The sequence below is a fragment of the Rissa tridactyla genome, chromosome 8, assembly GCF_028500815.1.
Source record: "Rissa tridactyla isolate bRisTri1 chromosome 8, bRisTri1.patW.cur.20221130, whole genome shotgun sequence".
NCBI classification, from domain to species: domain Eukaryota; kingdom Metazoa; phylum Chordata; class Aves; order Charadriiformes; family Laridae; genus Rissa; species Rissa tridactyla.
The window spans coordinates 17,019,733-17,047,657 of NC_071473.1; the positions used below are offsets into that span (position 1 = coordinate 17,019,733).

At 61.0% G+C, this 27,925-nt stretch overlaps 1 protein-coding gene across 3 annotated transcripts; it reads right to left on the reverse strand.

The window, feature by feature from the left end:
- Window positions 1-1,351: 1,351 nt before the first annotated feature.
- On the reverse strand, window positions 1,352-27,729 carry SRL (sarcalumenin). 3 transcript variants are annotated; one of them, XM_054212834.1, is made up of 8 exons: window positions 27,574-27,728; window positions 17,788-18,933; window positions 15,986-16,084; window positions 15,066-15,161; window positions 11,179-11,214; window positions 6,807-6,923; window positions 5,865-6,098; window positions 1,353-5,079 (listed from the first exon to the last, which is right to left on the reverse strand). In XM_054212834.1, exons 1-8 carry the CDS (start codon window positions 27,632-27,634, stop codon window positions 4,268-4,270), a joined length of 2,601 nt encoding a protein of 866 aa, XP_054068809.1. In that variant the 5' UTR covers window positions 27,635-27,728; the 3' UTR covers window positions 1,353-4,267. The 3 variants fall into 3 exon arrangements, with proteins under 3 accessions (XP_054068810.1, XP_054068809.1, XP_054068811.1); XM_054212835.1 differs by lacking the exon at window positions 11,179-11,214 and having other exon boundaries at window positions 1,352-5,079; window positions 27,574-27,729; XM_054212836.1 differs by lacking the exon at window positions 17,788-18,933 and having other exon boundaries at window positions 27,574-27,696.
- Window positions 27,730-27,925: the final 196 nt, after the last annotated feature.

A 27,925-nucleotide genomic window follows, 5' to 3' on the forward strand; every position in this document is an offset into this window, starting at 1 on the left:
TTTGCGTGAGCTCCAGCCTCTGGTGGGGTGGTGCCTCCATCTGCCTCTCACTGGGTGGCTGGTGAGATCCCCTGGTGTTTGCCATGGTCCTTGACCCCCTGTCCTTCTCCATGGTCCAGACCCTCTGCCCCCTGCTGTGTTCCTCAACCCCTACTTTCCTCCATAGTCCCCAACCCTCTGCCCTCCTCCGTGGTCCTGGATCTCCTGCCCTCCTCCACGGCCCCCAACCCCTTGCCCTCCTCCACGGTCCCAGACCCCATGCCCTCTGCCATGGTCCCCAACCCCTTGCCCTCCTCCACGGTCCCAGACCCTGTGCCCTCTGCCATGGTCCCCAACCCCTTGCCCTCCTCCAGGGTCCCAGACCCTTTGCCCTCTGCTGTGGTCCTCAACCCCCACCCTCCTCCATGGTCCCCAGCCCCCTGCCTTCCATCGTGGCCCCTGATCCTCTTCCCTCCTCCGTGTACACCGTGTGTGGTGCACAGGCTCTTGTTTGCAGTACGGCTCCTGCCCTGCTGTGCTTCCTTTGCCACCAAGGAGAGGACAGAGGCCGCATCCAGCATCTCCGGGACTCAGCCAGGGCATCCCTGCGGGGCTCTCCCTGATGCAGCATCCAGGCAGGATGCGATGGTGATGCCGGAGGGGGGGAGAAGCAGCCGTGCGCCGCACAGAGCATCCCTGTCCACAGCCAGCCCACCCTGCCACCGAGGCGGCCGAGCCGTGCGCGGTGCTGCCGACAGGGCTGAGTCACAGGGTGTCCCGCCGGCTGCGGCGTGCATGGGCCCACGGCCGTGACTCAGCCCCGCGGCTGCCACTGGCCCCGCGGCTCCTGCTTCTCCCCAGAGCCCCCGCGGGTGAATCAGAGCCGGCTTTGTGCCGGGCCCCAGGGGACCCCGCGGCGGAGGAAGGGTTGGATTTTCTCTCCCAGCGCTCGGCATGGCAGGGCCTCTGCGAGGGGAGGAGGAGGAGGGTGGACCATGCTGTGTTCGAGGGACCGCACACAAAGGGGGGGTTAAGAGCATCTCCTGGTGCGGGTGGCAGCGAGGGTCTGTCCCAGCAGGGAGGATCGCACTGCCCTGAAGGGGAAAGTGGAGGAGCTGGGGTTCGCTTTGCCGGTTTGTGCCTATGGCATGGGAAGCCAGGTTGGAAAAAGCGACCAAATGGCTCAGGTGTGGCCGGCAGGTCCCGCGCAAGGAATGGGTACGTGGCTGGGAAAGGGACGGGAGCTCCTGCCTCACTGCCTGCAGCTGCACCCCCCTGCCACCCCATCGCCGGCGCTCGCACCAGCAGGAGAAACAGAACAAGCATCTTCAGGGAGAGTGTTTGGAAAATACCAGGTTTTATTAGACAGGCTGATGTTCAAACTGACAGTATTATCCCAATGCACACGATGACAGGCATCTACATGGGGCTGAGTCCCAGCTCCCTCCCTCCTGCGATGCTCTCAGGTGAGTCACCCTCCCCCCCCGCCCCGCCCTGGGGCCGTGGGGTCTTGGGGTTTCTTGGAAAAATGAAAAGGTCTCCCTGCTCCACATTTCCAGCCCCAGCTTCCCAGAGCTCTCCTAAGAAAACTCGGAGAGACCTGGGCTGTGGACTGCCGTCCTCTTGGGACTGACGGACACTTGGATCCGTGGGAGAGAAAGCGTCTCAGTGTTGGCATCTCCCGCAGCCAGCACGGAGACGAGTCAGCATGTGTCAGAGGGAGCAGAAAACAGCCCCAGCTTCGGACCCCCGCTCACATCACTTTGGAAAGAGAACCTTAACGTACGATATCAGGGGGGAAAAGAAGGGGGTTGGCCATCACAGAGGAGCCCCATCCAGGACGCGGGCACCAGGGCTTTGCATGGGGCGCAGGGGGCTGAAGGGAGGAGAAAGGGAGGAGAGGAGGCGATGGGTGCTGGGGGATAAAGCAAAAGAAAAGGAAAACCGAGAAGGGATGGGGAGAATGGTGGGGGCGGCCTGAGAGCAGAACAACAGTGCCTTCAAGGCCATACGGGAGATCCTGGGATGGGGGGGCCTTTCCCTGGGGACCCCAGAGCCCACGGGCTTTGGGGGGACAGGGCAGCAAGGAAAGAGATGGTGCAATATGGCGCTTGCAAATAGAAATGTTTGATGGCCTTTGCTTGCCGTGACAGTGACACGCAGTGTGACGGCAGGAACGGTGACAATATTAGCCCCTTTCTGTTGGTGTTTCTATCCTGTTAGCTCTTAATAAAACCATGCAGCCCAGCCCGGCGGGGAGGAGTGAGAGGTGAGGAGTGGGTGAGACAGAGGGAGGCCGATGAGCAGCTGGGCCACGTACGAGAAAGCAGAAGGAAGAGCAGCGGAGGGGGGGCAGCAGCTCTGGGGCAGGTTCGAGCCCTCACGGCGCTGGCTCACGAGGACACCACTTCTCTCCAGGCTGTTCTGGCTGCTGCTTTCTCTGACACTCTCCTTGCCTTCACTCCTACCTCCAGTCCCCTCTGCGCCGCAGGCAAAATCCCTCTGCACAAGCCGTGCCCCTTCCCAGGCTTGGACAAGGATTTGGGTCTCATCTTCATTAATCCAAAAGTAGAGTCCTACCTCCAAACAGAGGCAAGGAGCATGGAAGTCCCTGGAGCAGTGTCCCCCCAAACTCACCTGGACTCAAGACGACCTCTTCTTCGCAGCGCCTGGCCTCGGTGCCAGGGGACCTGGAGCTCCCATGGACCTTCTGTCATAGCCCGTGTCCAGTCGGGCACGTGGAGACAAGGGGTGCTGCCCTTCATACCCTTCCTGTCACAACGCAGCCTTCCTTTTTCCCTCTTTCATTCCTTTTGCCTTTTTCTTGCCTCACCCGACACCTCCACATCCTCTTGTTCCTGTCAAAGGTAAGTCCTTCAGCTCCAGAGGTTTCCTGGAGAGCAGCACTAGCTGTGGTCATTTGGCAGGAGGAAGGAGAAAGGACGTACAGCAGGTCATTGGTGGGCTTGAAGGTGCTCGTTTCCACCCAGGGCAACATCTGCTTCTTGGTTGGTTTGTGCTCAGCTTGGCAGCCAGCTGTGCTGGCCGCGAGGGCCAAGTGACAAGGCCACCCCTAATCCTTGGTTTTCACTGCAGGGTTTCAAGGTTGGCTGTCCACAGGGAACCTCACCCTGCTCGGGTGTTTCTGAAGCAATACTCGTTCTCCTTGCAGGACTGAGTGCTGATGCACAGGCATGAGCCAACAAAATCGTGGCTGAAATGGGGGAAGTTTGGCAAACAAGCCAGAGAAACCTGCCTGTGTTGTCCTAGAGAGAGCAGTCAGCAGACGGGCAAAAAGGATGTGGCTAGTGACTCCCGCCATTCCTGAGCGGGGGGGTCCGACTCTGAGAAAACACCAACACGGAGCTGAATAAGGTTGAACTGCCAAACCCTTAACCCTTGCAGCCCTGCTGATCCACAGGCTTGACTTGCCAGCACGGGTTTTTGAGGTTAATGACACACACGGGCACCAAGTGCCTTGTCCCTGTGCTGGCCCACAGGGAGGAAAACCTGCTCCCGGCTCCTTGTGTGACTTGAGGTGCTGGCCCTCCTCCTCTAGCACAGCTCAGCCAGTGCTGGCAGCTCCTTTCCAGCCCACTGCTTCCTCTGACATGGTCCATGGCTACCTGTCTGGAGATACAAATGCCCCTGCAAAAGCCCCTTCTTAAGGCGAACACCCAGGTGAAGGCTGCAGAAGTTCAACTCAGCCGTTAACACGAAAGGAGAACTCACTGGGCGACCTAAAAGTCTCAGAAAGAAAAACAAGGTCAATATCTGCAGAGATTTGTAGGATGTTTGTGCCTGAAAACAACTGCTGGGGCCTGGCCTCCCTTTCCCTGCCCAGCACCTTGCCCCCAGGGCTCCCGGTGGTGCCCCGGGTTAGTGTGTCACCGCTCTCCCCTGTGCTCGCACGCTGTGCCCTCATTCTCGCTCTCTGCCGGCTTCGGGGATGCAGAGGTTGAAATTCCTGTTCACGCACTCTTGGCACCAGTGAAAAAGCAGCTACAGTTCTAGCTCACCGTGCATTGCTCATACTTACAGCTTAAACATTGCCTTCTACTTGAAAGAACAAAGATAAAATGTCAGGAATTCACAGTTTTTATTCTCTTTCTTATGCCCACCCATCTTCCCCTGCCATCGATGTCAACGACTCAAAGTCCTCATAGTACAGTAGCCTTTGCCAGTGTGGCACTCAAAGGGTTAACAAACCATGGCTTCTCGGACAGATAAGACATAAGCTCATTCACCGGTAGGAACACGTGGATGGTTGGTTATATTACAGAACACCTTAGGGTTTCTTGTAGCGATTCTTTGGGGTTTCGCCACAGCCAGTGATGTCGCAGGAGAGAACATTGGGCTTCTTCCCCAAGCCGATGCTTCCCAAGAGATCGGGAAGCTCGCGAGTGATGGCCTTCTCGATCTTCTCTAGGAAACACCCTCCCATGTAGGAACACTGCTGAGACAGCAGCTTAAAACTGGTGATGGGGTTGATGCCAAAGAAGTCCTTGTAAGCCTCACGGTTGGGGAGGTCAAATTTGCTGACATTGGTCTTTGCCAGAATGGACTTAAAGATAAAGAACTTGTCAGGATCTTCCACAATGTCCCTGAACACCAGTTCTCCATCGCTAAAGAAGGTCATTTTGTCCTTGTAGGTCTGTAGATAGCGATCGACCAAAAGGGCGTGGATGCGCACCCGGATGGCGTGCTGGCGTATGAAAGCGATCTTATTTTCCATCCTGTTCTCAATCACCTGGTTGAGATCTTCCAGCAGCGATATCTCTTCTTTGAGGAACAGGTCTTTGTGCGTATCTGGATGGTACTCGTGGGGCCAGAAGGAGCTAACGTACACCCTGGGTGGCTCCGTGACGTTGATGAGAGGAGCCAGGCTCCAGAATAAGGCGCCGTAGACTCTCATGAGCTCCTGGGTAGCCAGGCTGTCGGCTTTGTTCAAGATGATTCGGATCTGAGACTCGCGGCCCTTCAGCTGTCGAAACAGCATCTCCAGCTCCAAGCCCACATCCAACTTCGTAGGGTCAAAGACAACGAAGATGAGATCAGCTCTGTCAATGAACCACTGGCACACGTCGTTGAATGGGTAACCTTGAGGAGAGGAAAGAGAGAAATCCAGCAGAAATGGCCAGCACAGGATGAGTCCCTCTAGGTCAAGGGATGGATAAACCTTGAGCCTGCCGTGTCTCACGCCCTGTCTGGGTTGGACAGGGCGTGAGACACAGCAGACTTCCCATGCAGCCCGGAACCTGTTTCTCATGTGCTGAAAACACTTCAGAGTTTCTTGGCATGAAAACCCATCCCCATGCGTCTGGGCCTGTGGCTGCGTGTCTCCCTCAACCTCCCCTCCCAACCTTCTTTCTCCCTGCTGCTGGCCACAGATTCCTGCTGCTCCTGTGAGCAGACATCCGCCACATCATTGCTTTCCTCAGCAGGCACCAAGTGGGTCAAGAAGCCCTTGCTGCTCTCTCCTGGCATCCCAGGTGCTGTGGGGATGGTCCTTCTCTAGGCCCTGCTGTGGCACCAGCTGTTGGCAAAGCCTGGCTCCAAGGGCGACAAACAGAGCATTAAATGCTGAGCTGAGGCAGACAATCAACAGCCCGAGGAGTCCCCAGGAAACACCTTGCCAAAATGTCTGACTGTCACACCTCCAAACAGCAGAAACGGCTGCTCTAGCTGATGACACTTGGGTAGGTTCCCCAGGTCCCAGGTGCTGCTGCCATAGCCGTGGGCAGACAAACGTCGCCATCCCCTCCAGCGCAAGACCCCTTTTGTAGCCTAGGGCTCTTCCCCGATGTGCTTCAGCCATCTTTGTCATCTCACATCATTACGACATCTTTTCTGGAGTCCCTTAGATGAACCCAGTAAACCCCTACCTCGTTCTTGCTGCTTGCGGTTTTCAATGATGCCTGGCGTGTCCACGAAGGTGACCCGCTCTAGCAGTTTGTGGGGCACCTCGATTCCTATCAGCTTCTCCAAGAAGTTCTGCCCAAACTTCTCCAGGGGCGAGAAGGAGCGGGCGCTGTCAGCAGCCATCACGATGCCCTCGATGGTCTTCAGCTTGGGGCCGTGCATGATGACAGTGAATTCGGAGGTGGTGGGTTCTGCTCCTGCCCAGCAACAAGAGGAGCAGTAGAGCTGTGAGATCCATGCCAGGCAATGAACATGACGGGGCTGGCCTGGGACTAGCCAGAGAGCTCAGGAGCATCACTCGCTTGCCAAGAGATGCTAGGGGAAGGCAAGCAGCGGGGCTATTAAATTCTTGCCAAACCTCTTGAGAAAATGCCACCAGGGCTGTCTTATGCAGGGACTGGTTGTTCTGGACTGCACAAGGTGCCCTCGAGAACCACCTCCCGGGAGCCCTCATTACCCCAGCGCCCAGCCCTCAGCTGCGAGACAACACCCGTGGGAGCAAGGAGGAGGGAAGGGGAATGGCTTTTCTCCTGGGAGGGCAAATTAACTGGCTCCACGTGAGGAGGGAGGGGGAGAAGACAAGGGCGAGTTGCCCTTGCGATGTGACCGCTGCTCTCACGGTTGGGGTTGGAGGCGGCGACCCTGCGCTGCGGTAGGGGGATGCTGCAGGGTGAGATGTCCTCCTCCTCCCCGGGGAGGGTGGACAGTCCTTGGGCCGGGGTGGGGAACCTCTCCCTCCATGTGGCACCGCAGCCGGTTGGCACGGACCAGATCGCAACCTCCCTGCCGTAACGGGAGGGGGGAGATTGAAGAGATGCAGCCAGGAATTGCTGACCGCGTGGACGCAGGAACGCAGGTGCCAGCGCACCCTCGGCGGAGCAAGGAGGGAGCGGTGAGCGCAGTACCTGTGTAGAGCTGGTATGGAGTGTCGTCCAGCCCGAGGAGGTAGTTTATCATGGAGGATTTGCCGACGCTCCACGGTCCCAGGAATAGCACCATTGGCTTGGAAGTGATCTCCCCATCTGTGGAGAGGGGAAATAACAAGAGGAAGTGAAGAAACAATAGCCGCCGCCGCCGTGCGATTAACTCCCGGCTGTAATGAGCATCCCATCTGAGCGGCGTGGCAGCGCTGCCGGGGAAACAGCCACCCTTTTTGGGACCTGCCAGCCATTCGCGAGCCAAGGCATTGCCCAGCGACGGGCCCCGGTGTCCGCAGGAGTGGGACATCACCATGCTCTGCAGGAGACCCCACCTCACTTGTCTGACATTCTCTGAGGTTTGACCTTTCTTAGATAAAGGGAGGACCTGAAGGTCTTTTAAATCTTGTCTCTGGTTCCGGTTTAGGTGAATTTGGGGCTGGCTGCGGGGCGAGTGTGGTTTGGAGGCAGCCGCCATGAAGCACGGGACATGCGCGGGAGGTGGCCATGCCGAAACCAGGTGAACGCCTCGTGCAAAGGGAGCCGGCGTGGTTGGAGGAGCAAGGCTACAGTGCGGTGCTTGGTAAGCGTGGTGCGAGCCTCGGGCCGGCTGCCTGCCTTGCATTTCCACCATGCCCTCACCGGGATCTGCCCCCCGGCTGTGGCTCCCAGCTCTCTGGTCGAGGAGAGGGTCCCTGCCTCCGTGCGGGCTGGGTGCGAGAGTCCAGCCCGGCGTGGGGAGGGCAGGCTGGGCAAACAGCCCCACTTTGGGCTTAGGGAAAGGCAGGAGGAGGATGAACAACAGTCCACATCCTGCACTCTTCAAGTCCTGGAGTTTGCTAAAGGGCTCAAAGAGGCTGGTGATGGCCCATAAGGACCTGTCCTGGTGCCACGCAATCGGTCTGGGAGCTCAGAGGTCCCTGGACACAAGCAGCCACTGCCCCAGGAGCAATCCCTGCTCGAGTGGGACTTGTGCAACCAGCCCTCAGGCCACTGGGCAGCCAGCCGGTGGAGCCAGAGGAGCCCCTGGCCCCTGCCAGCCCCCAGGCTGTGCCCAGGACAGCCGGGAGCCTGACAGTCGGCTCGAGCCCACGTCAGGCCAGAAATGGAAGTAAAAACTGGATGAGTGAGTTCCTGCTCGTGGGAACCTTCCCTGTCCCTGTTTGTGTACCAGCACTGATGTAGCCAGACGAATCTGGGCAGGAAACGGTGCCAGGAGAGCCATGGTGGCAGATGGCAGAGAGCAGAGCAAGCTGTGGCCCCCGTGCCATGGCACCAACCTAGGAGAGCCCCCAGGGCATCTGCTCCAGGCGGAGACGTGCCAGCAGCAGGGGCTGGAGATGCCCTTGGGGGACCCATGCTGCCCTTGGCACCCTCCCTTCGGCCCCACTCCTAAGGCAGAGATATTTTCCCTGCAGTGGCTGGGAGACCCCACTGCTCCGTGGCTGCCACCCACGCAAGAGCCCGCAGTTTTCCAGCAAGCTTGGGATCCATCTCCAAGGTGGAGAGAGCCGCAAAACCCATATGGTGCTGAGCTCCTGCTCCCGAGGGTGCTGGAGGGCACTGCGTGGCGGCTCCGCACCGAACCCGTCCTGGATGCAGGAGTCGGGCAGAGCATGTCAACGTCCTCCTACCTGCACCTGCCCATCGCAGGGCCACCATGTCACCGCTGTGGGGAAAGGAATGGGCTGGTGACATCTCTCCACGGGGCCCAGATGTCCATGCAGCTCAACCCTCCTCCCTGAAGCAGGGCAGCTGCATCTCAACCAGGGGGATGGCCCTGCCTGCTCCCTGCGCGCTGCCCTCTCCTGCCTGTGAGCCGCGGGGACCCGATGTTGTCTTCTCACGGGGGACAAAAACAAATGTTGAAACCTCGGACTTTAGTTATTAATCATTCCTCTGTGCCACTCTGTCACCGCTGCTGTGTTCGCTTGCCGGCTTTAATTGGGTTTCGGATGATGATGATGATTATTATTATTATTATCCCCTGTGATGTTGTGCCAGAGGTTTGAGGCGGGTCCCCGCGTGCTCTTTCGTAACCGGTTGCGGGCCAGGCGTGGCTGTGTGAGCGCAGGCAGCCCGCGCGCCCCGGCTCCGCTTCACGTCCCCACCTCTGCCCTGCTGTGCCGGGGCGGGCGGCCATGCAGGCACCCCCCCGCCGGGTCACCAACAGCTCCTTGAGCCCACGTCTGCCCCTTGCTTTGGGAACAGGGTGCTGGTACCCCATGAGCTTTGCAGGCAGCGCCAGGCACTGGATCCTTGGGGGTCTGCAGGTAGCAGCAGCTCCGAGGATGTGAGGCCATGCGTGGGTCCTCCTCACTGCTGCCCGAGGCACGGGGCTGGGGGACCAGAGCGCGTCTCCCTCCCAAGGGGGTGCTGGCCTGGCATCTGTCCCCGCTACATCCCCCGGCTGTGTAGGTTCAGCGCCGATTTGTGTCGAGCCGGGGAAAAGCGCCAGCCCTTGCCAGCTGCAGGGCAGGGATGGCGGCAGCTCCATCACGGTGGCTCTCTCCAGCCACCCTGTGGCTGCTCGCTCCCAGCCCAGCCTGCCTCACTCCCAGCTCAACTTCATCCCGGTTTCAAGCTCATCCCAGTTCAAGCTCATTCCAGCTCAACCCAAGCACGGCCTGGCGGCATCCACAGAAGCAGACGCACGCTGGTGCGTGACCAGGCCCTGCCTGCGAGCAGGGGGGGCCGCCAACCTGGCACCCCTTCACCTGTGGTCCTGCTTAAAACACAGCAGCCTAAAACACCGCTTCCCTAAACTGCCGGGTTTGCAGGGTTAAGAGCACGCTGTGATCCGGCAAAGCACCTGGCAAATGAGGCCAGGACGGTCATATTTCCCTCTGCAGAGCCTGCATTTGTTTTGGACTGTTCAGATCTGGGGGTAGGAGCAATTTGTGTGCCCAAAAAGGTTTTTTTTTTCCTACAGCAGTGGCTTTCTGGAAGGTTTTTCCATGTTGTTTGCAGTGCCAGGCTGTCCTTGGGTGGGAGCACTGCCAGGACTGACCCTGGGCTGGGTCTTCCTCCTTGTCCTCGTGTCGGCTCACCCCGTCTCTGTCCGCAGGACGCTAGGCAAAGAGGAGGACGCGGCAAAACCTCCTGCCTTTCCTTGTTCAGACCGAGCCACGGAGGTCTTGCTCTGTCTTCAAATCACCCGGGAAGACTAAAACACCTGGGAAGACTCTCCCAGCATCACCCACGCTGCCACCCCATGCCCGTACCCCAGACACCGCCGGCCACTCCGCCTACGGCATGGACACGCTGCCCAGCAGCCCTGGGAGGGCTGGCCAGCTTGCTCGCGAATAGCCACGAGTATCCGCGTGGCACGTGTGCCCGCAGATGGAGGGACAAGCCACCCGTGGCTGCAGACCCGCCTGCGCCTGCCTCCGCGTCCTGCTCCCCGTGCGCCTACGCCCACACGAGCAGCACGTGTGTGTGCGCCTGCAGCTAGAGATGCAGATAAGACAGCTATTGAAATACGCTATATATATCTACAACCCTCTCCGCTGCCGGCATGCTGGCATGACAAGGAGCCAGAGGCCCTCCAGGCGCTGGCAGGGCTCCGCCACGTCCAGGACTGGGGTGCGGAAGAGCCTGTTTTCGGCAGGATCCATCAGCTCAGGCGGTGGGGTAGGACAGGAGGGCCAAAAGAGGGGATTTCCCTGCCTCATGTCGCAGCAGGGACATTGTCCCCGTGGCCCAGCACCGGACTCAGGGGAAGGGCTGGGTGTTGGCTGGTGTTTCTTGGCCCGTCTCCCATCTCCTGCTTCTCCTGGGGGGGCCTGGCAGCAGACCCTGAGCAGGATAGGCAGGGAGAGGAGCCAGCTCTAGCTCTGGAAGGGGCTGAGCCCGCCGCGCAGGGGCCAGCCCGTGTTACTGGGACAGCTGCTGCGGGCTCATCGGCTTAAATTGCAGCCAGGGGGGATCAAGGGTGGACATTCGGGAAAGTTTCTGCACGTAGGAGGGTGGGAAGAGCTCCCCTGCGGGGTGGGCTATCTGCTGGGCTCCTCTGGTTCATGCCGTGGGTGGGAGATCGACCTGCAGGTCCACCACAAATGCCTTTGAACCCTCGTGAGAGGAATACTCGACCTTTTGAGTCTTAATCCAAGAGGGAAAAGTATCAAAGCCTGGGCAAGGTGGGGATGCAGATTCAGGCCGGGGACAGATAAGTGCAGCGACATGCATGCCGAACTCTGGGAGGGCTGGGGACACCGGCTCCAGTGGGACACCGAGGACCGGGCTCTGCTCGGTGCCTGGGAAGCGTGTCCCTGCTGGGACAGGTGAACAGGAAAGCCGGGGGCCAGCGAAGAGCGTAGGCAGCGCCGGCAGCATGCAGGCAGCAGGCAGCGATACCAACCTGTGGCGGAGGAGCCCAGGGTGCGTCCGGGGTAAGCTGTTAGCAGGGGACACGGGGAGAGAGAAAAGGTACCGTGAGTCGAAGGAGGGACGCAGCTGCCTGGGTCTGGCCCAGGCCGAGGAGGGAGCTGAAGACTGGCCCTGGCCTTCTCGTGGGCAGGAAAAGCCAGCAACGGACACATTCCCAGCGGGAGAGAAGGAGTTACAGCCTGTGAGCGACGAGACCTGCGGCTACCGGGACAAGCTCTAAACCCCTGTCTGCCCTGCACCGTGGGGACGTGGCCTGGGGGAGCAGCCCCAGAGAGAGCTGCCGCCTCCGAGACAGCCCCCCGACCCTCCTGCCCCACTCAGCAGAGTTATTGCCTTCCCCAGCAACATTCACCGAGCAAACGGAGCCCAACGAGCCACGGTTAGGACAAGAACCAACCCCGACAAGTGTCCTGACCACCCCGCTGGTAGGGTTACCCATATCCAGCCCTAGGGTGGCTGGTGATGGCAACTGGGAGGTCATTGCCTACACAGGCGTGCTAATCAGGACATATGCAGTAATTAGGGACACCAGCATGCACCACAAACCGGCATGACTTCACAGCAAGCTTCCCATCACCAGACTTGGGAGACTCCCTCAGCCCTGAGCTGGGGACAGTCCCTACGGGGTGGCCAAGCACACGGGTGGACCCAGCCGGAGCGTGCCCGCATCCAGGCGGGACAGCAGAGCGGAGACGCAGGGAGGGCGGCAGGCAGGAAAAAGGAGATGGCGCCTGCCAGGCTTCAACACACCGTAAGCAGAGGCTGTGGGGAGAGCTCTCTGGGATGCACCCTAACAATTCACAGTCGCAGGTTGACGGTGGCAGCCACAGCTCCGCCGGGACAGGGGACAACCATCTACACGGGTTTTTTCTGCGAGCTGCGCGGAGCAGATTTACTCCTTGGATTACACCGGCTGGTGCGCACGAGCGGAGCCGATGGGAAGGGAGACAAAATGGAGGGCTGCCGTGTAATGGAGGGGCAAAGGTGCTTGCGACGGCACCCCTCTATATTGGCTTACACCTCCAAAGGTCACACATATTCCATGACAGGCCTGTCCTGCTGCTCTCCCAGCTGTCCCGGTCCTCTCGGCCAGCTGAGCCGGCAGCTCCGCACCCTCCAGCCTCTCCCCCACCATGGGGGTGGGCGCAGGGGGAGAGGTTGGGGACACCTCCCAGCGTGTGGGGCCACCACTGATGCAATGAACCCACTCGGGACAGGGGCACCATGCAGACGAAGCAGCTGAGAAGACTCCCTCAGCCCCACCATGTCCTCACCTGCCTTGCAAGGTCAAGAGGGCTTCTTGGGCCAACCCTCTAACTAATTTGCAGGTTTCTCTAATTACACTGCTAATGAGGGATTGGGAAAAGCTGGAGCTGCGGGTATTAAAGGCAAACTGCTGAGGCTTAGGTTTCCAGGATGGGGTTGTGTGTGCTGTGATATGGGGTGGGGCATCAGAGATGCTTCAAGGAGTTTGGTGGCAGATGAAACGTTTCTGAGGGGAGCATGAACCAGGGCCTCTCCTGGCTGAGCCAAGGGCTGCAGGCAACACAGCATCCATGTGCCCTTCCCTTTGGGCCAGGAGGCTGTGACTGTGGGCTACCAGCTCTGGGACGGCATCTGCACCGCTGGGGGGTGCCATGTAGGACACAACAGGGTATGCTGGGCACTCATGCTGGGAGCTGACCTGGGGCGATGTCAGCCTGAGAGATGGCTTCTCCTTCATGGAGAAGTGGAACAGACTGTGCTGTGTTGTGAGATGAGGCTGTGAGGAACACCAGGACCCGCTGTCTGTGGTGAGCCCTGCTCAGGAGCTGGGTTTGAGAGGCGCCTTGGGTTGGGAAAACACAACGGTTGGTGGCTGTTTCCTCAGGAGCTGGGAGGGAGGAAGCCAGCAGGGGCCTGAGAAACGCTTGTTCCATCCTGAAACGGAGCAGGGAGGTGGCTGGTTGGGCATGGGATGACTGAAGGGTAGGGTGGGATGTCCTGAGCAAGGAAACAAGCTGTGCACTGGGAACTGATGCTGAGGGCTGCACCTTCTGGCAGTGAAGAGCAAGGTGAGGGTTAGAGCCTTGGAGGCCACCAGCTGCCCCTGTAATCCCAAATGTTCTCCTAAACAGGGTCCCAGGATGAGCTGACAGTAAATGCTGATGCTTTCACTGCCACCACCACAGACCAAAGCAGCTCGGAGAGCAGGTTGGGGTGTTGCTGAGTCTGTGAGCTCCAGGATGGAGACAGCTGGGACCGGCCGTGGCTGGGCTGTCCTCGCTGCCCGGTGTCACTGCTGAAGAGGATGCACAGCAGGGTGCTGGCCCTCCGTCCCCAGGCACGTGGCTGTGTGAGGGAGGGGAGGAAGGCACACTGGGTGGATGACAGCGGCTGTGGGGTGAGGGTCTGTAGGGTGCCCCTCCCGTGCTGGCTGCGGCATGGCGCGTTGCTGTGACCCTCCCAGTTACTCTCCTGCATGGCAGATGGATCACGGTCCCCAGCTGCTGGCGAGCAGCACACAGCGAGGCAGGCAAAGGCGGCGACACAGAGCTGGCTGCAGGAGGCTCGTGGTTTTTTAAGACCTACAAATGCCCCCTCCAGAACCCCTGTGGTGGGTGATGTCTGGGATTCTCTGTGCCTTGCGGGGGACAGGACCTGGGCTGGCGATGAGGACTCTACAGCCCTGTCCCTGCCCCATGGGTACCACTGGCTGTAAGCTGGAGATGGGCTGGCTGGGTCTGGGGATGTTCAAGCCTTCTTAGAAAATGTCTGATGCTCATTTAGGAGTCGTGTTTGGGCTGCAGCGGGGCTGCCTGTAAAACAGGGGTTCTGCTCTAAGGGGATGTGTCCCAGGGGTTTGCCCAAATGAACCCAGGACCCATGCGCTGGTGGAGCAGAGTCCAGCTGCAAAAAGGAATGGGTGTGTGAAGGGTCCCGTCTCACCAGGAGGGAGGGCATGGCTCCGGGATGTGTGAGGCTGGAAACCTGGGGAGGGAGGCAAAACTTCAGGAAAAGGAGGGACCCTGGCAAGAGGCTGATGTGGGCGTGCAGCCCTGGGACACGGGCAACAGGGACTCCGTCATCTCCTGCCTGTCCAGTCAAGGCACAGGGGGCATCCGGCCCCAGCTCAGGACAGGGCTTGAGTAGGGGCTCACAGGAGTCGTACCCCAGTGAACAGGGACCTCGGCCTTGGGCTTGAGCCATCTGTGCTTGGAAAATGGGCCCGCTTGTGTCATACGGGTCCCAAGAGCTTCCTGTAGCTTTGAGCATCTTGGGGCCAGGGCTGCCCTTTCCTCTACTGGAAGGACACGTGTGCTGCTGGGGCTCAGCCCAAGCCAATGCCCGTGGCCATGGGGACCTGCTCACCTGATCCAATGTGTCTGTAATTGCCAAGGGGTGGAAACTCTAACTCCCGGGCTGAGTGAAGGCTGCCGAGCTTGAGGGATACCCTGCCCACATGGCCGTGTCCCATACTGAGCAGGAAGGATGCCAGCTCCAGCCACCCCCAGGAAGCTCATCCCCAGCCTTGAGAGGTCCCAAGCTTCCTTGCCAAGCCTGTTTCGTTGGGCCGTGATCTCTGCTTGGCAGGGGTACAGGGCATTGATGTTGAGCAGGTGGAGGACACGAAGCAGGCAGGGTTCAATGCTCAGCCTACACAGATGGTCCTGCCAGCAGATGGGCTAAGGCAGATGCGGGAATGCCTGCCGCTGGGTTCACTAGGGCATGTCCCCTAAGCCCAGCATGTTCATGGCCTTCTTGGGAAGCTGCAAAGGAAGACAAACTATCCGAGCCTTTCCATGATCTGCTCGCTGCACTGTTATCTGCATCCCAATGACCTCATGGTGCCAGAGACCCCAGTGCCTGTGGCATTACCTGTGATCTCATGCTGCCTCAGCTCGTTGTATCTGTAGGACTGCTCCAGGGGCTTGATGGAGGAGTGGTAGATCTTCCTCAGCCGCTGCAGTACTCCTGCAAGGGTAAAAGTATGCAGACGGGTGAAAGGCAAACCCCACCACCCTGGTTGAGCTCCTCCTAGGTAAGCTGCTGGGCATTCCCTGCAGATCTTGAGAGTGACTCAACTGTTGCTAAGGGACTTAACTTACAGTTGAAATCTTGGCCAAACTCATCCCAGTCACGCATTTTGATGCCCCTCCCTGCTAATATTTCCTGCTGGGCACTGTCCCCGTCTGCTGCCAGTCTTGCACGTGCCAGCAGCTGATGGAAGGAACTTCTCTTGTTAATGCTCTTTAGCACTCAACACCCATGATCCCAAAAGCCCTCCACCATGGTGCCAGGGACCCTTGGCACAGCCCCTAAGCTGCTCGCTAGAAGGAAGAAGGGGCATTTTCCACACCAGCTTTTACCACTTTCTTTCCAGTCCAGACTGCCCATGTGGCCAGCAGAAGCAAGACTTATAATAGCAAAACCCAATAAATAATTGGAATAAAAATCCCAACCCTTTATTACAAACTGCCCCAGGTTTTTCTGGGCAGGGATGTGGCTGGCTTGGGTTGATTCCTTCCAGCCTCTCTACCCTCCTAATTCTTGCACACCCTTGGGGCTGTCTTTAAGATACCTAAAATATGTTAACCCAAGAGCAGAAAATGGCTTGCTATTGAATATATGGTGTTGCTGGACCTACAACAAGTTAAGTTAAACCCAAAATACTCTAGGGAAGGAAAATCCCGTCCATGTTCTTGGTGCAGCAGAATGGTGAGGAGCCTGTCCTGCGGGGATCGCCCGGACTGAAGGAGCAGGGCATGCATGGCTCGGTGCCACCCAGGCCCCCTCACCTGAGAAATCATCGGCAGGTTTGTCCTCGTTCAGTTTGAGGGTGTTCTCCAAGTGGGACCGGTCGCGCTTGGTCAGCTCGCTGGCATCTTCAACCTCTTCTGCAGGAAAAGGCAAAGAGACCTGTTACCGCTGGAGCTGGGGACTCCACACAGGAGCTCACACAAGCTACGGCCGGGGAGAGGGCATGGGGGAGCACACACACCCCAGGCCCGCGGACCCGCCATGCGCCTCGGCAGCCACTCTCGCCTTTGGCACGCCGCACGGTCTCTCTTTTGCAAAGGCTCCTGGAGGCTTGGCAGGGCCTGCCAGGGCTGTGGCTGCCGGGGGAAGCGTCGTGGGCAACTGCTTGGCTCCGAGGAGGGACTGGCGAGGCAGATGTGCCATGTCTCCCCGGGCGGGAGCGAGGGCCGGACGCTCGTGGGGAATGCGAAGGACGTGCCTGGAAGGGGCTCCAGGGCTGGGGTGCGGTGGGAGCACGCGCGGCACCTGCTGCCCGATGGGCCCTGCTCACCCCGGCGCTTCCCCTGGCAGCTGCAGCTCCTCCAGGGAGAAGCCTTGACTGTGGGCGCATGCTGCTCTGCCTCGCCATCTCTCTCGCCTTGCTCCCCCAAAACTCACCCGTTGAGCCAGAGACATGGGGGCATGCGAGGCTGGGGATGGCTCTTGAGAGACCAGCCAACCTGACCCATGCTGGCTGCCTCACCTCTGCTGGTTCCCTCCCACCTCCGCCCCCCCGTATCAGACTGGAGCCCTCTGCGTGGCACCCTGGCTTGGGGTGGCCCTGGGGACCCCACGGCTCCATGCCAGGCCTGGGGAGCATGAGGCAGCTGCCATCACCTGGGGCACCCTGGTTTCCCCAAGACAGAGGTGTCCTCGCCTTGGAGGTGATGGCACACCAAGGGCCCTATGCTTTTTGATAGCGGGAGGTGGGTTGGGCTTTAGCGGGGGTTTGGGGACAGGTCTGCGGACAGATATGTGCTGGCTGGGCTGGGGATGGCTGGGCCAAGCAGAGCCCTGGGACTGTGTTGAGTGCCTACCAAGTGTTGGGCTGAGGAAGACCTTTTGACTTGCCAAGTAAAGCCACAGAGACCAAACTGGGTTTCCCTTTCAGCACAAATGGGAACTTTTTGAGCTGGGACATTACAGGTGAAAGCAGAAAAAGGCTCAGCTGGGTCCAAAGGTTGCTGCCCAACCCGTGGGCCAAAGTCCACAAGCGTTTCTAGGAAATCATGGGCGGGGGAAGGGGGTGTCCCTTTTCCTTAGCTAGCCTTTCACTGACCGAGCGTGGCCAGAGACGGTGCTTCGGCAACTCATGAGTCTGAATTATCTCTTCACACCTTCCCTACAAGGCAAGAGCTGGTGGACAAGAGACCCACCAGCCTGGGCAGCACCCTGCCCTTGCACCAAGAAAGCTGGTGGTCCGGAGGACTCTGAGGGCAGACGATAAAGAGCCTTTAAGAGGTTTGCGGGTGCTGAAAGGGGCCTGGGTGTTAAAAATCTTATCCGTGTCCACAGCCCAGAGGAGAAATCACGGGCTTAAAGTGCAGCCGGAGAAATGTCGGCCAGCTTTGGTATCGCTGCGAGGAGCGCCCGCGTCGCAGGCGTCGGCGGGCTCCTGCCTGCGCCCTGGATGCCCGCAGCCGGACCTGCCGTGCAGCGGTTAGGGGCAGGCGCGGGAAGCACAAGCGTTAGGAGAGGGCCATGCACTAGGCGCGGTTTAATGTGCCAAGCTCAGCTCCGCCGGCGGTTGATAGTAGGTCACTGTGGCCGCTACAGCACACCCACAAGAAAAGACTCCAACCTCTCTGGCTGTGCTGGAGCTCAGCAGCAGCTGGGTGGGCACTCTGGCCAGGTGGGGTTTCTGTTTTTGCCAGAGATGTCTTGTCTGCAGGGGGGTCTTCTGCTGTTGGTGGATCTTCCACCACTGCCGGCGGGTCTTCTGCTGCCAGCTGATCTTCTGCTGCCGGCGGGTCTTCCACCACTGCCGGCGGGTCTTCCACCACTGCCGGCGGGTCTTCCACCACTGCTGGCGGGTCTTCTGCTGCTGGCGGGTCTTCTGCTGCTGGCGGGTCTTCCACCACTGCCAGTGGGTCTTCTACTGCTGGTGGGTTTTCCACTGCTGCTGGTGGATCTGCTTCTGCTGGCGGGTCTTCCACTGCTGCTGGCGGCTCTTCTGCTGCCTCCCCACAGGGGGGGTGATGGCAGCTGGCTTCTCCCTTGCCAGCAGCTGCTGGTTTGCCATGGCCATTTTTGGCAGGAGTGCCGGCCGCTTCCTTGTCAGTCCCTTTAGCTCCGTTCTCTGACCCTACTGGCCCGGCACCATCTTCGTCAGATTCTTCCTCCTCCTTAGAATCTCCCTCCTCGGACTCTCCCTTGCTTCCATCTTCCTCAGACTCGCCATGTTCACCTTCCTCAGACTCCCCCTGCTCGTCATCGTCATCTTCCTCTGAGCTCTGCTCACCCCCTTCCTCTCCCTCCTCAGGTGCAGACAATGCTCTTGACTCCTCCATTTTCTCTTCCCCAGGCTGCCCTTTCTCCTCAGAGGCTGCTTTCTCGGTGCCGGACTCCTCATCCTGCCGGGCACGGGAGCCATCTTGTGGGCCAGGCCCGCCGTTCCCATCATGATGTGCTGCCTCAGGGGTGCCCAACACAGCATCTTCCCCTGGGCCCTCTGCCTTGCTGGGCTCCTCCTGGCCCTTCTCCACACTGGTCTCCTGTGGCTGGCCATCCCCTGGCCGCGGGTCCCCGCTCAGGCCACCCGCTGGCTCTTCCTCCCCCTCTCCGTGTCCCTCCTCAGCGGTGCCGGGCAAGGAGGTGTTGGCGGGGCCACCATCTCGGTCCTCCTCGGGGCTGCCGTTGGCTGCCTTCTCCTCCAGCCTGGGCTCTGCAGCTGGCAGGGGGCTTTCGGCAGCGCCACCGACATGGTCCGTGCCGGGGGTGTGCGGCTCTAAACGATGAGAACAGCTCAGTCAGTCTTACCCGCGCCGCCATGCGGCTACCGGGGCACCCGCCGGCCCCCCGTCAGCACCGGGGGGGGAGCCCTGAGGGAGGATTTGTGTCTCTTATCAAGAAGTTTAAACACTTCCCTAAAATTTCTCTAGTTCCAGCTCAATTTTCTGTCCCAGTTGCGAGAAGCTGGGTGCGAAGAGGTGGGGTTTTTTTGGAGGGGGGCAAAGCCGATGCTAGCAGGGGGCCTATGGCTGCGCTGGCCATGGCTGCCACCCGCCGTGAAGTGCTGCAGGAAGGCGGCAAAGCAGCCCTAAAAAATGGTGAGGAGGGGGGAATAATAACAAAAAAGCATAGCTCGAGGGGCCGCAGGCACTTGGCAGGTTAAAAGGGTCCTTCCCCAGCCCTGCCTCGGGAGAGCATCATGCCGGCCATGACGGGCGGCGGGGCAAGGAGGAGGAGGAGGAGGAGGATGGGGCGAGGGGGAGGAAGAAGGGGCGAGAGGCTGCCCGGCACAGGGCCATGCCTTTCCACAGGCAGGGCCTGACCCCAGCAGCGGGGCTCAGGAGCTATTTATTGTAAGCATCCCTTCACTAGGAAAGCATTTGCCGCGCTGTGCGGCTGGCGGGGACACAATGAGTTTGTTCTGCGGCCCCGGGAGAAGCCAACCGTATTTTCCATAGCCCTCCAACTGCAATTTAACATTAGTCAACGGGTGCCAAAAATAAAAGATCACCAGCTATACTGTCTCCGTTACAAACAGTTGCTGCTAGTCTAAATAATCCCCTGAAACGTCTAATGCCTGCATACCAGGGAAGCGTTTCAGAGGAAAATAATTCCTTTGTACTCCAGCTGGCAAGCAGATGCCAACAAGGAAAAAAACGCCACCTCCACCCAGGCTGCGGGGAGGAAAGCGGGCAGCACCGGGCACGGCACAGCTGGCAGCCAGCCCTCTCCTCTGGCTCCTGCCCCGCGTCCGTGCCAGGGAGCCGCAGGGCTGTGTGTCCGGCAGAGCATCGGCAAGGGCTCACCGGCCCTGGCAAAGCCATGGCGCTGGGCTTGGCCATGGGTGACTGTGGTGGCCGAGCACAGGAGGAGCCGAGCCAAGGTCGGCATGGTGCCAACCCCAGACTGCTCAACCCAGTTTGCCATGGCCGGAGGTTGCATCTCCATCCATGCCGGGGCCAGCGGTGCTGTTAGCCAGGAGGCGGCAGGACGAGCCGTGGCAGCGGCTGGGAGGGACAGGTTGCGCCTGGGCCTGCCAGGGTTTCCAGCCGCTCTTGTGTGCAGCCTGGCACACCGGAGCTACCGCTGCCGCTGTGGCCCCTCGCCCCACCGAAACCGGATGCGCCAGTCACCCTCGCTCTGCCCTCCCCGACCTCCCCTGTCCTTTGCTGGCATGTGGCTTGCAGGTGCCTCCAGGCTCCCAATTCGGCTCCCAGACAGAGGGAGACGGGTCCTGAGGAGCTCCCACCTGTCTCCCTCCCACCTGCAGCACCCCTCTCCTTCGGGTCGCCTTCCCCCAGGACCCCTCAGGGTGCCCAGCCTGCCAGGAGCCGCGGGAAGGGGAATGTGCTATGTCTGACCTTCAAAGCCCTCGGTGGCCGGGGGCCAGCATGCCACCGCCTGGCCCTGGTGGCCTAGAGACCATCCTGTGTCTCCCAAGGGTCCCCTCCACCCACGGGGATGGGGATATTCTCAGTTTGGCCCCAAAATAGCCGGTGACCTGGAGGGCTGGGAGGGGAGCATGGCTTCTCAGGCGGGCGTTTGGGGAGGGTTGAGGTGGGTGTGGGAGGGAGCAGGACCAGGCAGGGGAGACCCTGCGCATCCCAAGGGCTTTGTCTGGGGTCTGTGTGTCCCCTCTGACCAATGCAGGGGGACAGAGGGGCTGTCACCCACTGTGGCTGGGCACAAAGGCAACCCCAGTGCCCACCGTGAGCCGTATCTGCGGGAGAAGGGAAATATTCCCTGGGCACTCAGACCGGGATGTTCGTGCCGGTGTGCTGGTCACGGGCTTTATTTCCTGTGACCTTCAAGGTCTTACACAAAGTCCCTCTGCCCTCTCCACCTCCTTCTCCCTCCTGTTTCCCCTACATGGTCTCCAAATCCATGGCAGGGCGAATTGTGCTGATCTGCAGATGGCCGGTCGATGAGCAGCGAAATGGGCCGAAGGTTATGGGCTTAACACCCTCCCCGCGTCCGCCGGCGGCTAAAAATACGGCTCAGCAACTGTACGGGGGAACCAGAAGGAGCAGCTCGGCGGGGTGCGGACGGCGGAGCACCAGCCCCCGCGGCCGCTGGCCCCAGCCCCTTGCCCCACTGCCAGCCAAGGGTGACGTCCGCACCTGGGGCCCATCCTGCAGGTCCCCGTGGGCTCCGGGAGGCAGCGGGGACAGCCACCGTTGTAAAGTGACACCAGGGCTCCCCTTGTTCGCGCCCTGCGTTGTGCCAAGCGGCCTGGTGGCATCGCAGAGGAGCCTTTGCCCCGCTTCCCTTGGGGACCTGACCTCCCTGAGGGTTCCCGGCTGCCCCAAATCTCAAACCCGACTACAGGGCTGGGAGGGCTGCCAGCAGCTTGGGGACCCTTTCCCCAGCGGTGACAGCACCCTGGGACACAGCTGCAGGGACGGAGAGCTGACAGTGGGGCTCTGTGGATGCCACGGCTGGTGTGCACCTGAGAAAAGCCCGTGCGGAAAGGATAGGGATGGCTCCCAAGGGCTGAACGTCACCCTGCCACGGTGTCCCCTCCATCCCTGCATGGGGACGGATGAAACGGCAGCAGCTCGGTGCCATAATGGGTCCTCCAGGAGGGACAGCCCCCGAGGAGCACTGGGGCTGGCTAGGAGGGACAGATGGGCACAGGTGGCCCTGGGAGGGACGATCTCCCCCTTCAGCAGAAATAGGAGCCTCGAGCATGGGGCCGGCGATGCCCAGCGCTGTGGGGATGGCTTTTTGCACACCCCCTTCCCCTGCCCGGATCCCAGACCCTGCGGCGCGCAGGAGCATTATCCACCATCTCCCGCAAGCCCTGCTCTCCCAGTGGGGTTCAGGGGGGGGAACTTGCACCCCAAACCTGTCTGCCCCTTCCTTTTCAGGGAAAGGCAAGGCTGAACGAAGCCCGAAGGCTGTGCTTTGTTCTGACGAAGCCCTTCAAAACCTCACGGAAAGTGGCTGGACCCAAAGGAGCCACAGGACTGGGACACTTGGCCTTGCCCTTGGCAAGGGTCGGCCCCTGCTTGCCCCGGGGCATCGGGGGGCTGCTGGGGAGGGGGTGCAGCACCCGGGGATCACGATGCTCCCTGCTGCTGCCAGCCTGGATGGTGGAAAAAGTTAAGTCAAGGAGGATTAGCCCCCTGAGCCTGACCTTTCTGCAACCAGAAACTGTTCCCCGGCAGGAGGCAGGGCCAGGGGAGCCCAAAGGAGGGACCATGCCCCGCACCGGGGCTCAGGCCTGGGCACCCCAGCCTTGCAGCCCACCCCTGGGTGCTCAGCTGGAGCACCAAAGAGGATGACATCTCCTCCCTGCTCTTCCCGTGCCTCAGTTTCCCTGTCTGTGCCATCCCGGCACCACTGCCAAGCCCCACGGAGGAAGCGCCTGGTGTTTTACTACCCTTCGGCAGCTCCGATGGCCGAGACAGCGCCGCAGGCAGCAGGGCAGGTGGGAACCCGGCTCCAGCACCAGTTTGGAGGCCGCCAGGCCAACACCTTCACCGACTGGGAGAGGAAAGTGTCCCAAAGTGGCTCAAGAAGCCCGGAGGACAGAGGCACGGCAGTGAACGAGGATGGGGTTGGTGTTCCGGACTCTCCTGCACCCCAAAGCCCAGAACACCCATCCCGGAGGCTTCGTCATCCTGGGCCACCGGCAAAAAGCAAATATTTTCCAGTTTTTCAAAGGCAGAGCCCAGCGGTGGTAGAGGAAACAGCTTTGTCAGACTGACTTGACCTCATTTGCGGGAGAGATTTTTAAGTTTAGTTGAGAAAAAAGAAATTGATTTGATTTCTATAAATAGTCGGCTGGAACCGCACGATATTTTGATTAAGAAAGAGTAAAGAAACCTCACCAGGGTGCACCAAAGGGATTAAAACCAGGCTCGGAGCTTTCTAAAGATAGAGATGAAAATGGGGAACCACTTCCTGGGGGGGGGGTGGGGGGGTTTGACTGTCTCCCCACAGGGTGCCCACCCTCAAGATTCCAAAGGAAACCTGAACTCCTGACTCGCAGAAGACACCAAGATCAGGGCGGGTGAAAATAAAGCACCTGGGACTCCCTGGCCGGGGGAGATCTGGGTCCGCAAGTCAGCAGACTGCGAGAAAACGGCGTGTGTTTTGGCACAGGCAGAAGTCACGCTGCACGCCGAGGAACATCTCCCCGGGGTGTCCCTCGCGGGGTCTGCAGCCCGGGGGGATGCTGAAGGACCTGAGGGAAGCGCTGTGCCATGGCTGGGACTGGAGGAGCCCCTTGCTCCCGAGGAGGGACTCCTGCGCGGTCACACCGGTCCTGTCCCCAGGCCTCCAGCCATGGGAGGCTTCACCAACCCAAGGTGGCCCCAAGGGACATCTTCCATGCACTCTGTGTGAGCCTTCCCCGAGGAAGGCTCCCTGTCCCTCATCTTTGGTCATCCCAAGGATTCCTGGTCACCTGGGCAGGACAGGGAAAGCCCTTGGGTGCATCAACTTGGATTTTAATGCCTGATGATCCATTGGCCCACAAGATCCTCAAATCCATAGGGATGTCCAGGCAGAAGCGCTGCCTGACCATACCAAGCAGCGGCACCTGGCCCCGGGGAGGGTCTCATCCGTACCCCCAGCAGCAGGAGGGGGGATCCCAGCTCAGCCATCACACAGGGAAGGGGCCAAGCGGCTCCGAACCCTTTTCCACATCATGCCCCCACGAGTGGGGAGGTGGCCAGGGTCAAGCCACGCGCCTGACTAGCACCGAGGCCACGCTGCCGCTGCCAACGCCCTGACCTGGCGCGGTGTGCCCGGCCGGAGACTCCCCGACCCCTCTGCCAGCCCCCGCCGGCACACGAGCTCACCGGCTTCCTTGGCCTATCGCTTACAAGGGAAATGTCCCCGCGGGCTGAAAATAGCCCGGCGGAGCCCTGCCAAGGCACCAGCACCCGCTGCTATTCCTGCAGCGCCTGGGGAACGGGCAGTTTTATGAGCGATTCGGTCACCCTTGGAGCCGCCAGGCGGGCTGGGGTTTCGGCACCCCGGGGAGCCCGCGATCCCAAGCTCAGGGAGCTGGCGCCTGCGTGGCTCAGCGAGTGGGGACACGGAGACGCGGTGGGGACATGGTAAGGGTGCATGGCCCACCCAGCATTGCTCCTGGGTGCAGCGCAGCCCTCCCAGCCCCACGCCGTCCCACAGGGATCCACTGGTGGCCTGTGCCCCCAGGACCATGCCCAAGTGAGGTGTCCCGGCTGTCCTGCCTGACTGGCTGTCACCTACACACCTGGCCAAGGATGACTGATGGGAGAGGGTGTCACCACGTGGCCAACCTGCCCAACATCTGCCTTGGCCAACATCTGGGGAGAGATGAGGCACCCACAGGGAATCTCCTGGCGAGGAGGATCACCCTGGGCAAGGATCCCACCCTGGGATCTCCTCCAGGCGAGGTACCAGGGGAGTGACAGGGATGTAAGTGGCACAAGTAACCAAAACCTGTGGGTGCCTGTGGCACCCCAAGCCCCTTGCCTCACTGTGGCCACCCCTGCACCCAATGGCAGTGGTGTCCATGGTTGTGCGGATGAGGAGGGGGCGTGGAGGTGAGTCCAGTGGGGTGTCACTGGGACACAGCGGTCCCCCACCTCTGGGGAAGCTCATTATGCTGGGGGGGGCATTTACCTGGGATGGTCAGGGTGGGGAGTCCCCATGGGTGCCGTGTCCTGGGCCCTGAGACCATCTGAGGTGACACAACCCAGGTGGTGGAGCCACTCCAAGACGTGCTGTCCTGGGAGGTGGAGCCCACCCCAAGGTGACACGTTCCAGGTGATGGAGCCCACCCCAAGATGCCATGCCCTGGGTGACAGGGAACACCCCAAGATGCCATGAGGACACAGTGATGGAGCTCACCCTGAGGTGCCATGCCCTGGGTGACGGGGAACACCCCAAGAGGCCATGAGGACATGGTGATGGAGCTCACCCTGAGGTGACACATCCCAGGCTGAGGCAGGATGAGGAGTCCCGGGGGTGGTGGCCCACGCTCGCTGTCACCAGGAGAGGTGTGTGCCAGCCCCGTAGTGCCCTCTGCACTTTCTGCCAGCGTGCCAGGGCATTCTTCAACTCCTTGCCCACCTTGAAGGTGGTGATGGCACAACCCACTCAAGTCTGAGATGGCTGGGATGGGGGGAGCAAGGGCTCCCCAGGCTCCCTGGTGGCCATGGGGACTCACCATGGCCATCCAACCTGTGAAGGTATGGCCGGGCTGTGCCTGAGGGGCGAGTGTGGGGAGAAGGAGACCTTCCCCCAGGCAGGAGCAGGAATGGGGCAGTGGGGAAGCGCCCTTGTCCTGAGCCATCGCCCAGCCCTGCGGTGGGTGCTGGCCCCTGCCGGGGCTCCTGGCCACTCCAGGGAGCTTTGCCAGCCCTGGCCACGTGGCCCATGGGCCGTTTTGGCCGCACCCCTTCCACGATGCATCAATGAAACTCCCGGTCCCCTGCAGGGCTCCCCCTGCTTTCTCCTCACCAGCCGGGGCTTAAATGGGAAGGCAAGGCCCAAAAAACAGGAAAACAACCCCCCTGAGCCACCTTCTGCACCCCAAAAGTGCTCAGGTCTGAGAGCCCAGCTCGACGCCAAAGGAAAAGCAAAACTCATTGTGCAAACCCCACCGGGTCCCATGGAGTAGAACCGCATGCAGGAGATGTCCCATGGCTTGTATCTTTTTCGCAAACCTATAGGACCAAGGCAAAATATGTCCCCTGCCCTTCCCTGCCAATAAGGAGAAGAAGCTGATGGTGAGGACTCAGGGGGCTCCAGCCGCCCCTCGGAGCCAGCTCTGGGGCTGCAGACCCCAATGTGGCCTCCGAGATGGTGGATCTCGGCACTGGGCTGAGCAGGGTGCTGGTGAGGGGGTGCCCAACGCCGTGCCCAGCCCCATGGCATCACCGCGCCAGCCTCAGCTCAACCGAGAGCAGGACTGGTGGTCACCCACCATGGTGACAAGCCCCTGATGTCCCACCAGCCCAGCTTGGAGTGGCACCAACCACCGCACATGCCCGTAGAGGACCTTTCCATCCCCCTTGTCTCCAGACCCGACTCGCTGCCCTGCGGAGGTCACCCCACCACCGGCGGGGTGCGTCGCTGGCCCCAAAACCCGTTAATCCATAAGAATGGTCCAAGATGCCCTTAAAAGGCCAAAACTCGGCGGGGCTGGGGGTGCCGGGTGTGCTGGAAGGCGGCAGCTGCGGGTGCCCGTGCGCGGGGCCGCGGCAGCGCAGGGCTGGAGGCGGGGGGGCCCAGGGCGGCTGCAGGGAGCACAGTGTCCCCTTACACGGCTGTTTCCATACTTAGCCGCCCCCCTCCCAGCAGCGCGGCCGCCGGAGCCCGGCCAGGCAGAGAACTGGCCCAAATTAACTCAAGGGCAAGCAAGGGTACTGGCGATGCCACCCCACCGTGCGGCCCCAGCGGCGCCCAGCCGGGGACAGGGGTGTTAAGCGGGGACGGGACGGACCGGAGAAGGGGTCCAGGGTCACCCAAAGTGACATCTTGCTTGGCAGGTCCTTGGGTGGTGGAGGAAACCCCCAAGGCAAGCAGCCCACCCCGCCCTGCTCCCACTACAGCGTGTCCCAGTGCCCCAGCAGCCCCCCCGGCAAGTCCTCACAGCCCAAAACTGAGCCACCTCGGCACCCATGGGTGCCACTGACCCCCAGCGTGCTGGCGGCAGCACAGCCCCCTGTGCCCACCCTGACTCCAGAGGGGGGACCTCAGCTCCAGCCCCTCCTGGCCGCAGCCCCCCACCATGTTTCCCTGCACTTTTTGGGGTGACTCTGCAGCCCTGGCAGCGCTGCCACAGAGCCCGGACCTGCCACCCTGTACTGCTCCTGGCACCCACCTGGACCTGGGTGGGCAGGCTGGGCTCACCGGGCACCCCAGAGCCTCAGCAGCACCCGCAGCCCCACAGGTACCTGCAGCCCCACAGGCACCCGCAGCCCCAGTGAGCACCCATGGCCACCCCCAGCCCTATGGGTACCCACAGCTTTGCTGGGTGCCCACAGCCCCATAGACACCTACTACGCCACAGGCACCCACAGCCCCACAGGGACCTGCAACCCCATGGACACCTGCAGCCCCATGGGGACCCCACAACCCTGCAGGCACCCACAGCCCCATGGGGACCCAGAGCCCTGTGGGGACCCTGCAGCCCCAAGGAGACCCACAGCCCCATGGCAACCCACAGCCCCATGGGGACCCAGCAGTCCCACAGGGACCCACAGACTTGCAGGCACCCACAGCCCCATGGGGAGCCACAGCCCCACGGGGACCCTGCAGCCCCATGGGGACCCACAGCCCTGTGGGTACCCCTCAACCCCATGGGCACCCACAGCCCCATTGGGACCCTGCAGCCCCATGAGCACCCACGATCACCCATGGTGACCCATAGCCCCACGTGCCCCCCCCGCAGCCGGCCGGGCGGCCGTACCTGCAGTGCCGAGGAGCAGGAGCGAGGCCACGCAGCAGCAGAGCAGGTTGAGGCCCTTCATGGTGGCTGCCAGGAGCTCCCTGCCGCTCGCTGCCTCTATTTATACGGCGGCGGCGGGCGCGGGGCAGGGCAGGCAGCTGCCGGCACCGCCAGCGCAGATGCTGCCGCCACCGCTCGTCCTCTCCCAGGGGGCCCTGGGGATGGGGACAGGGACGGGTGCAGCGCTGGGAAAAACTCGCGTCAGGGATGTGAGGGCACGGGACACCTCCCGGCATGGGGTCGCTGGGGTGGCACTGCCCATGCGGGGTCACCATCCCCGTCGTGGCATCCCACTGGCACGGGGTAGTGGAGC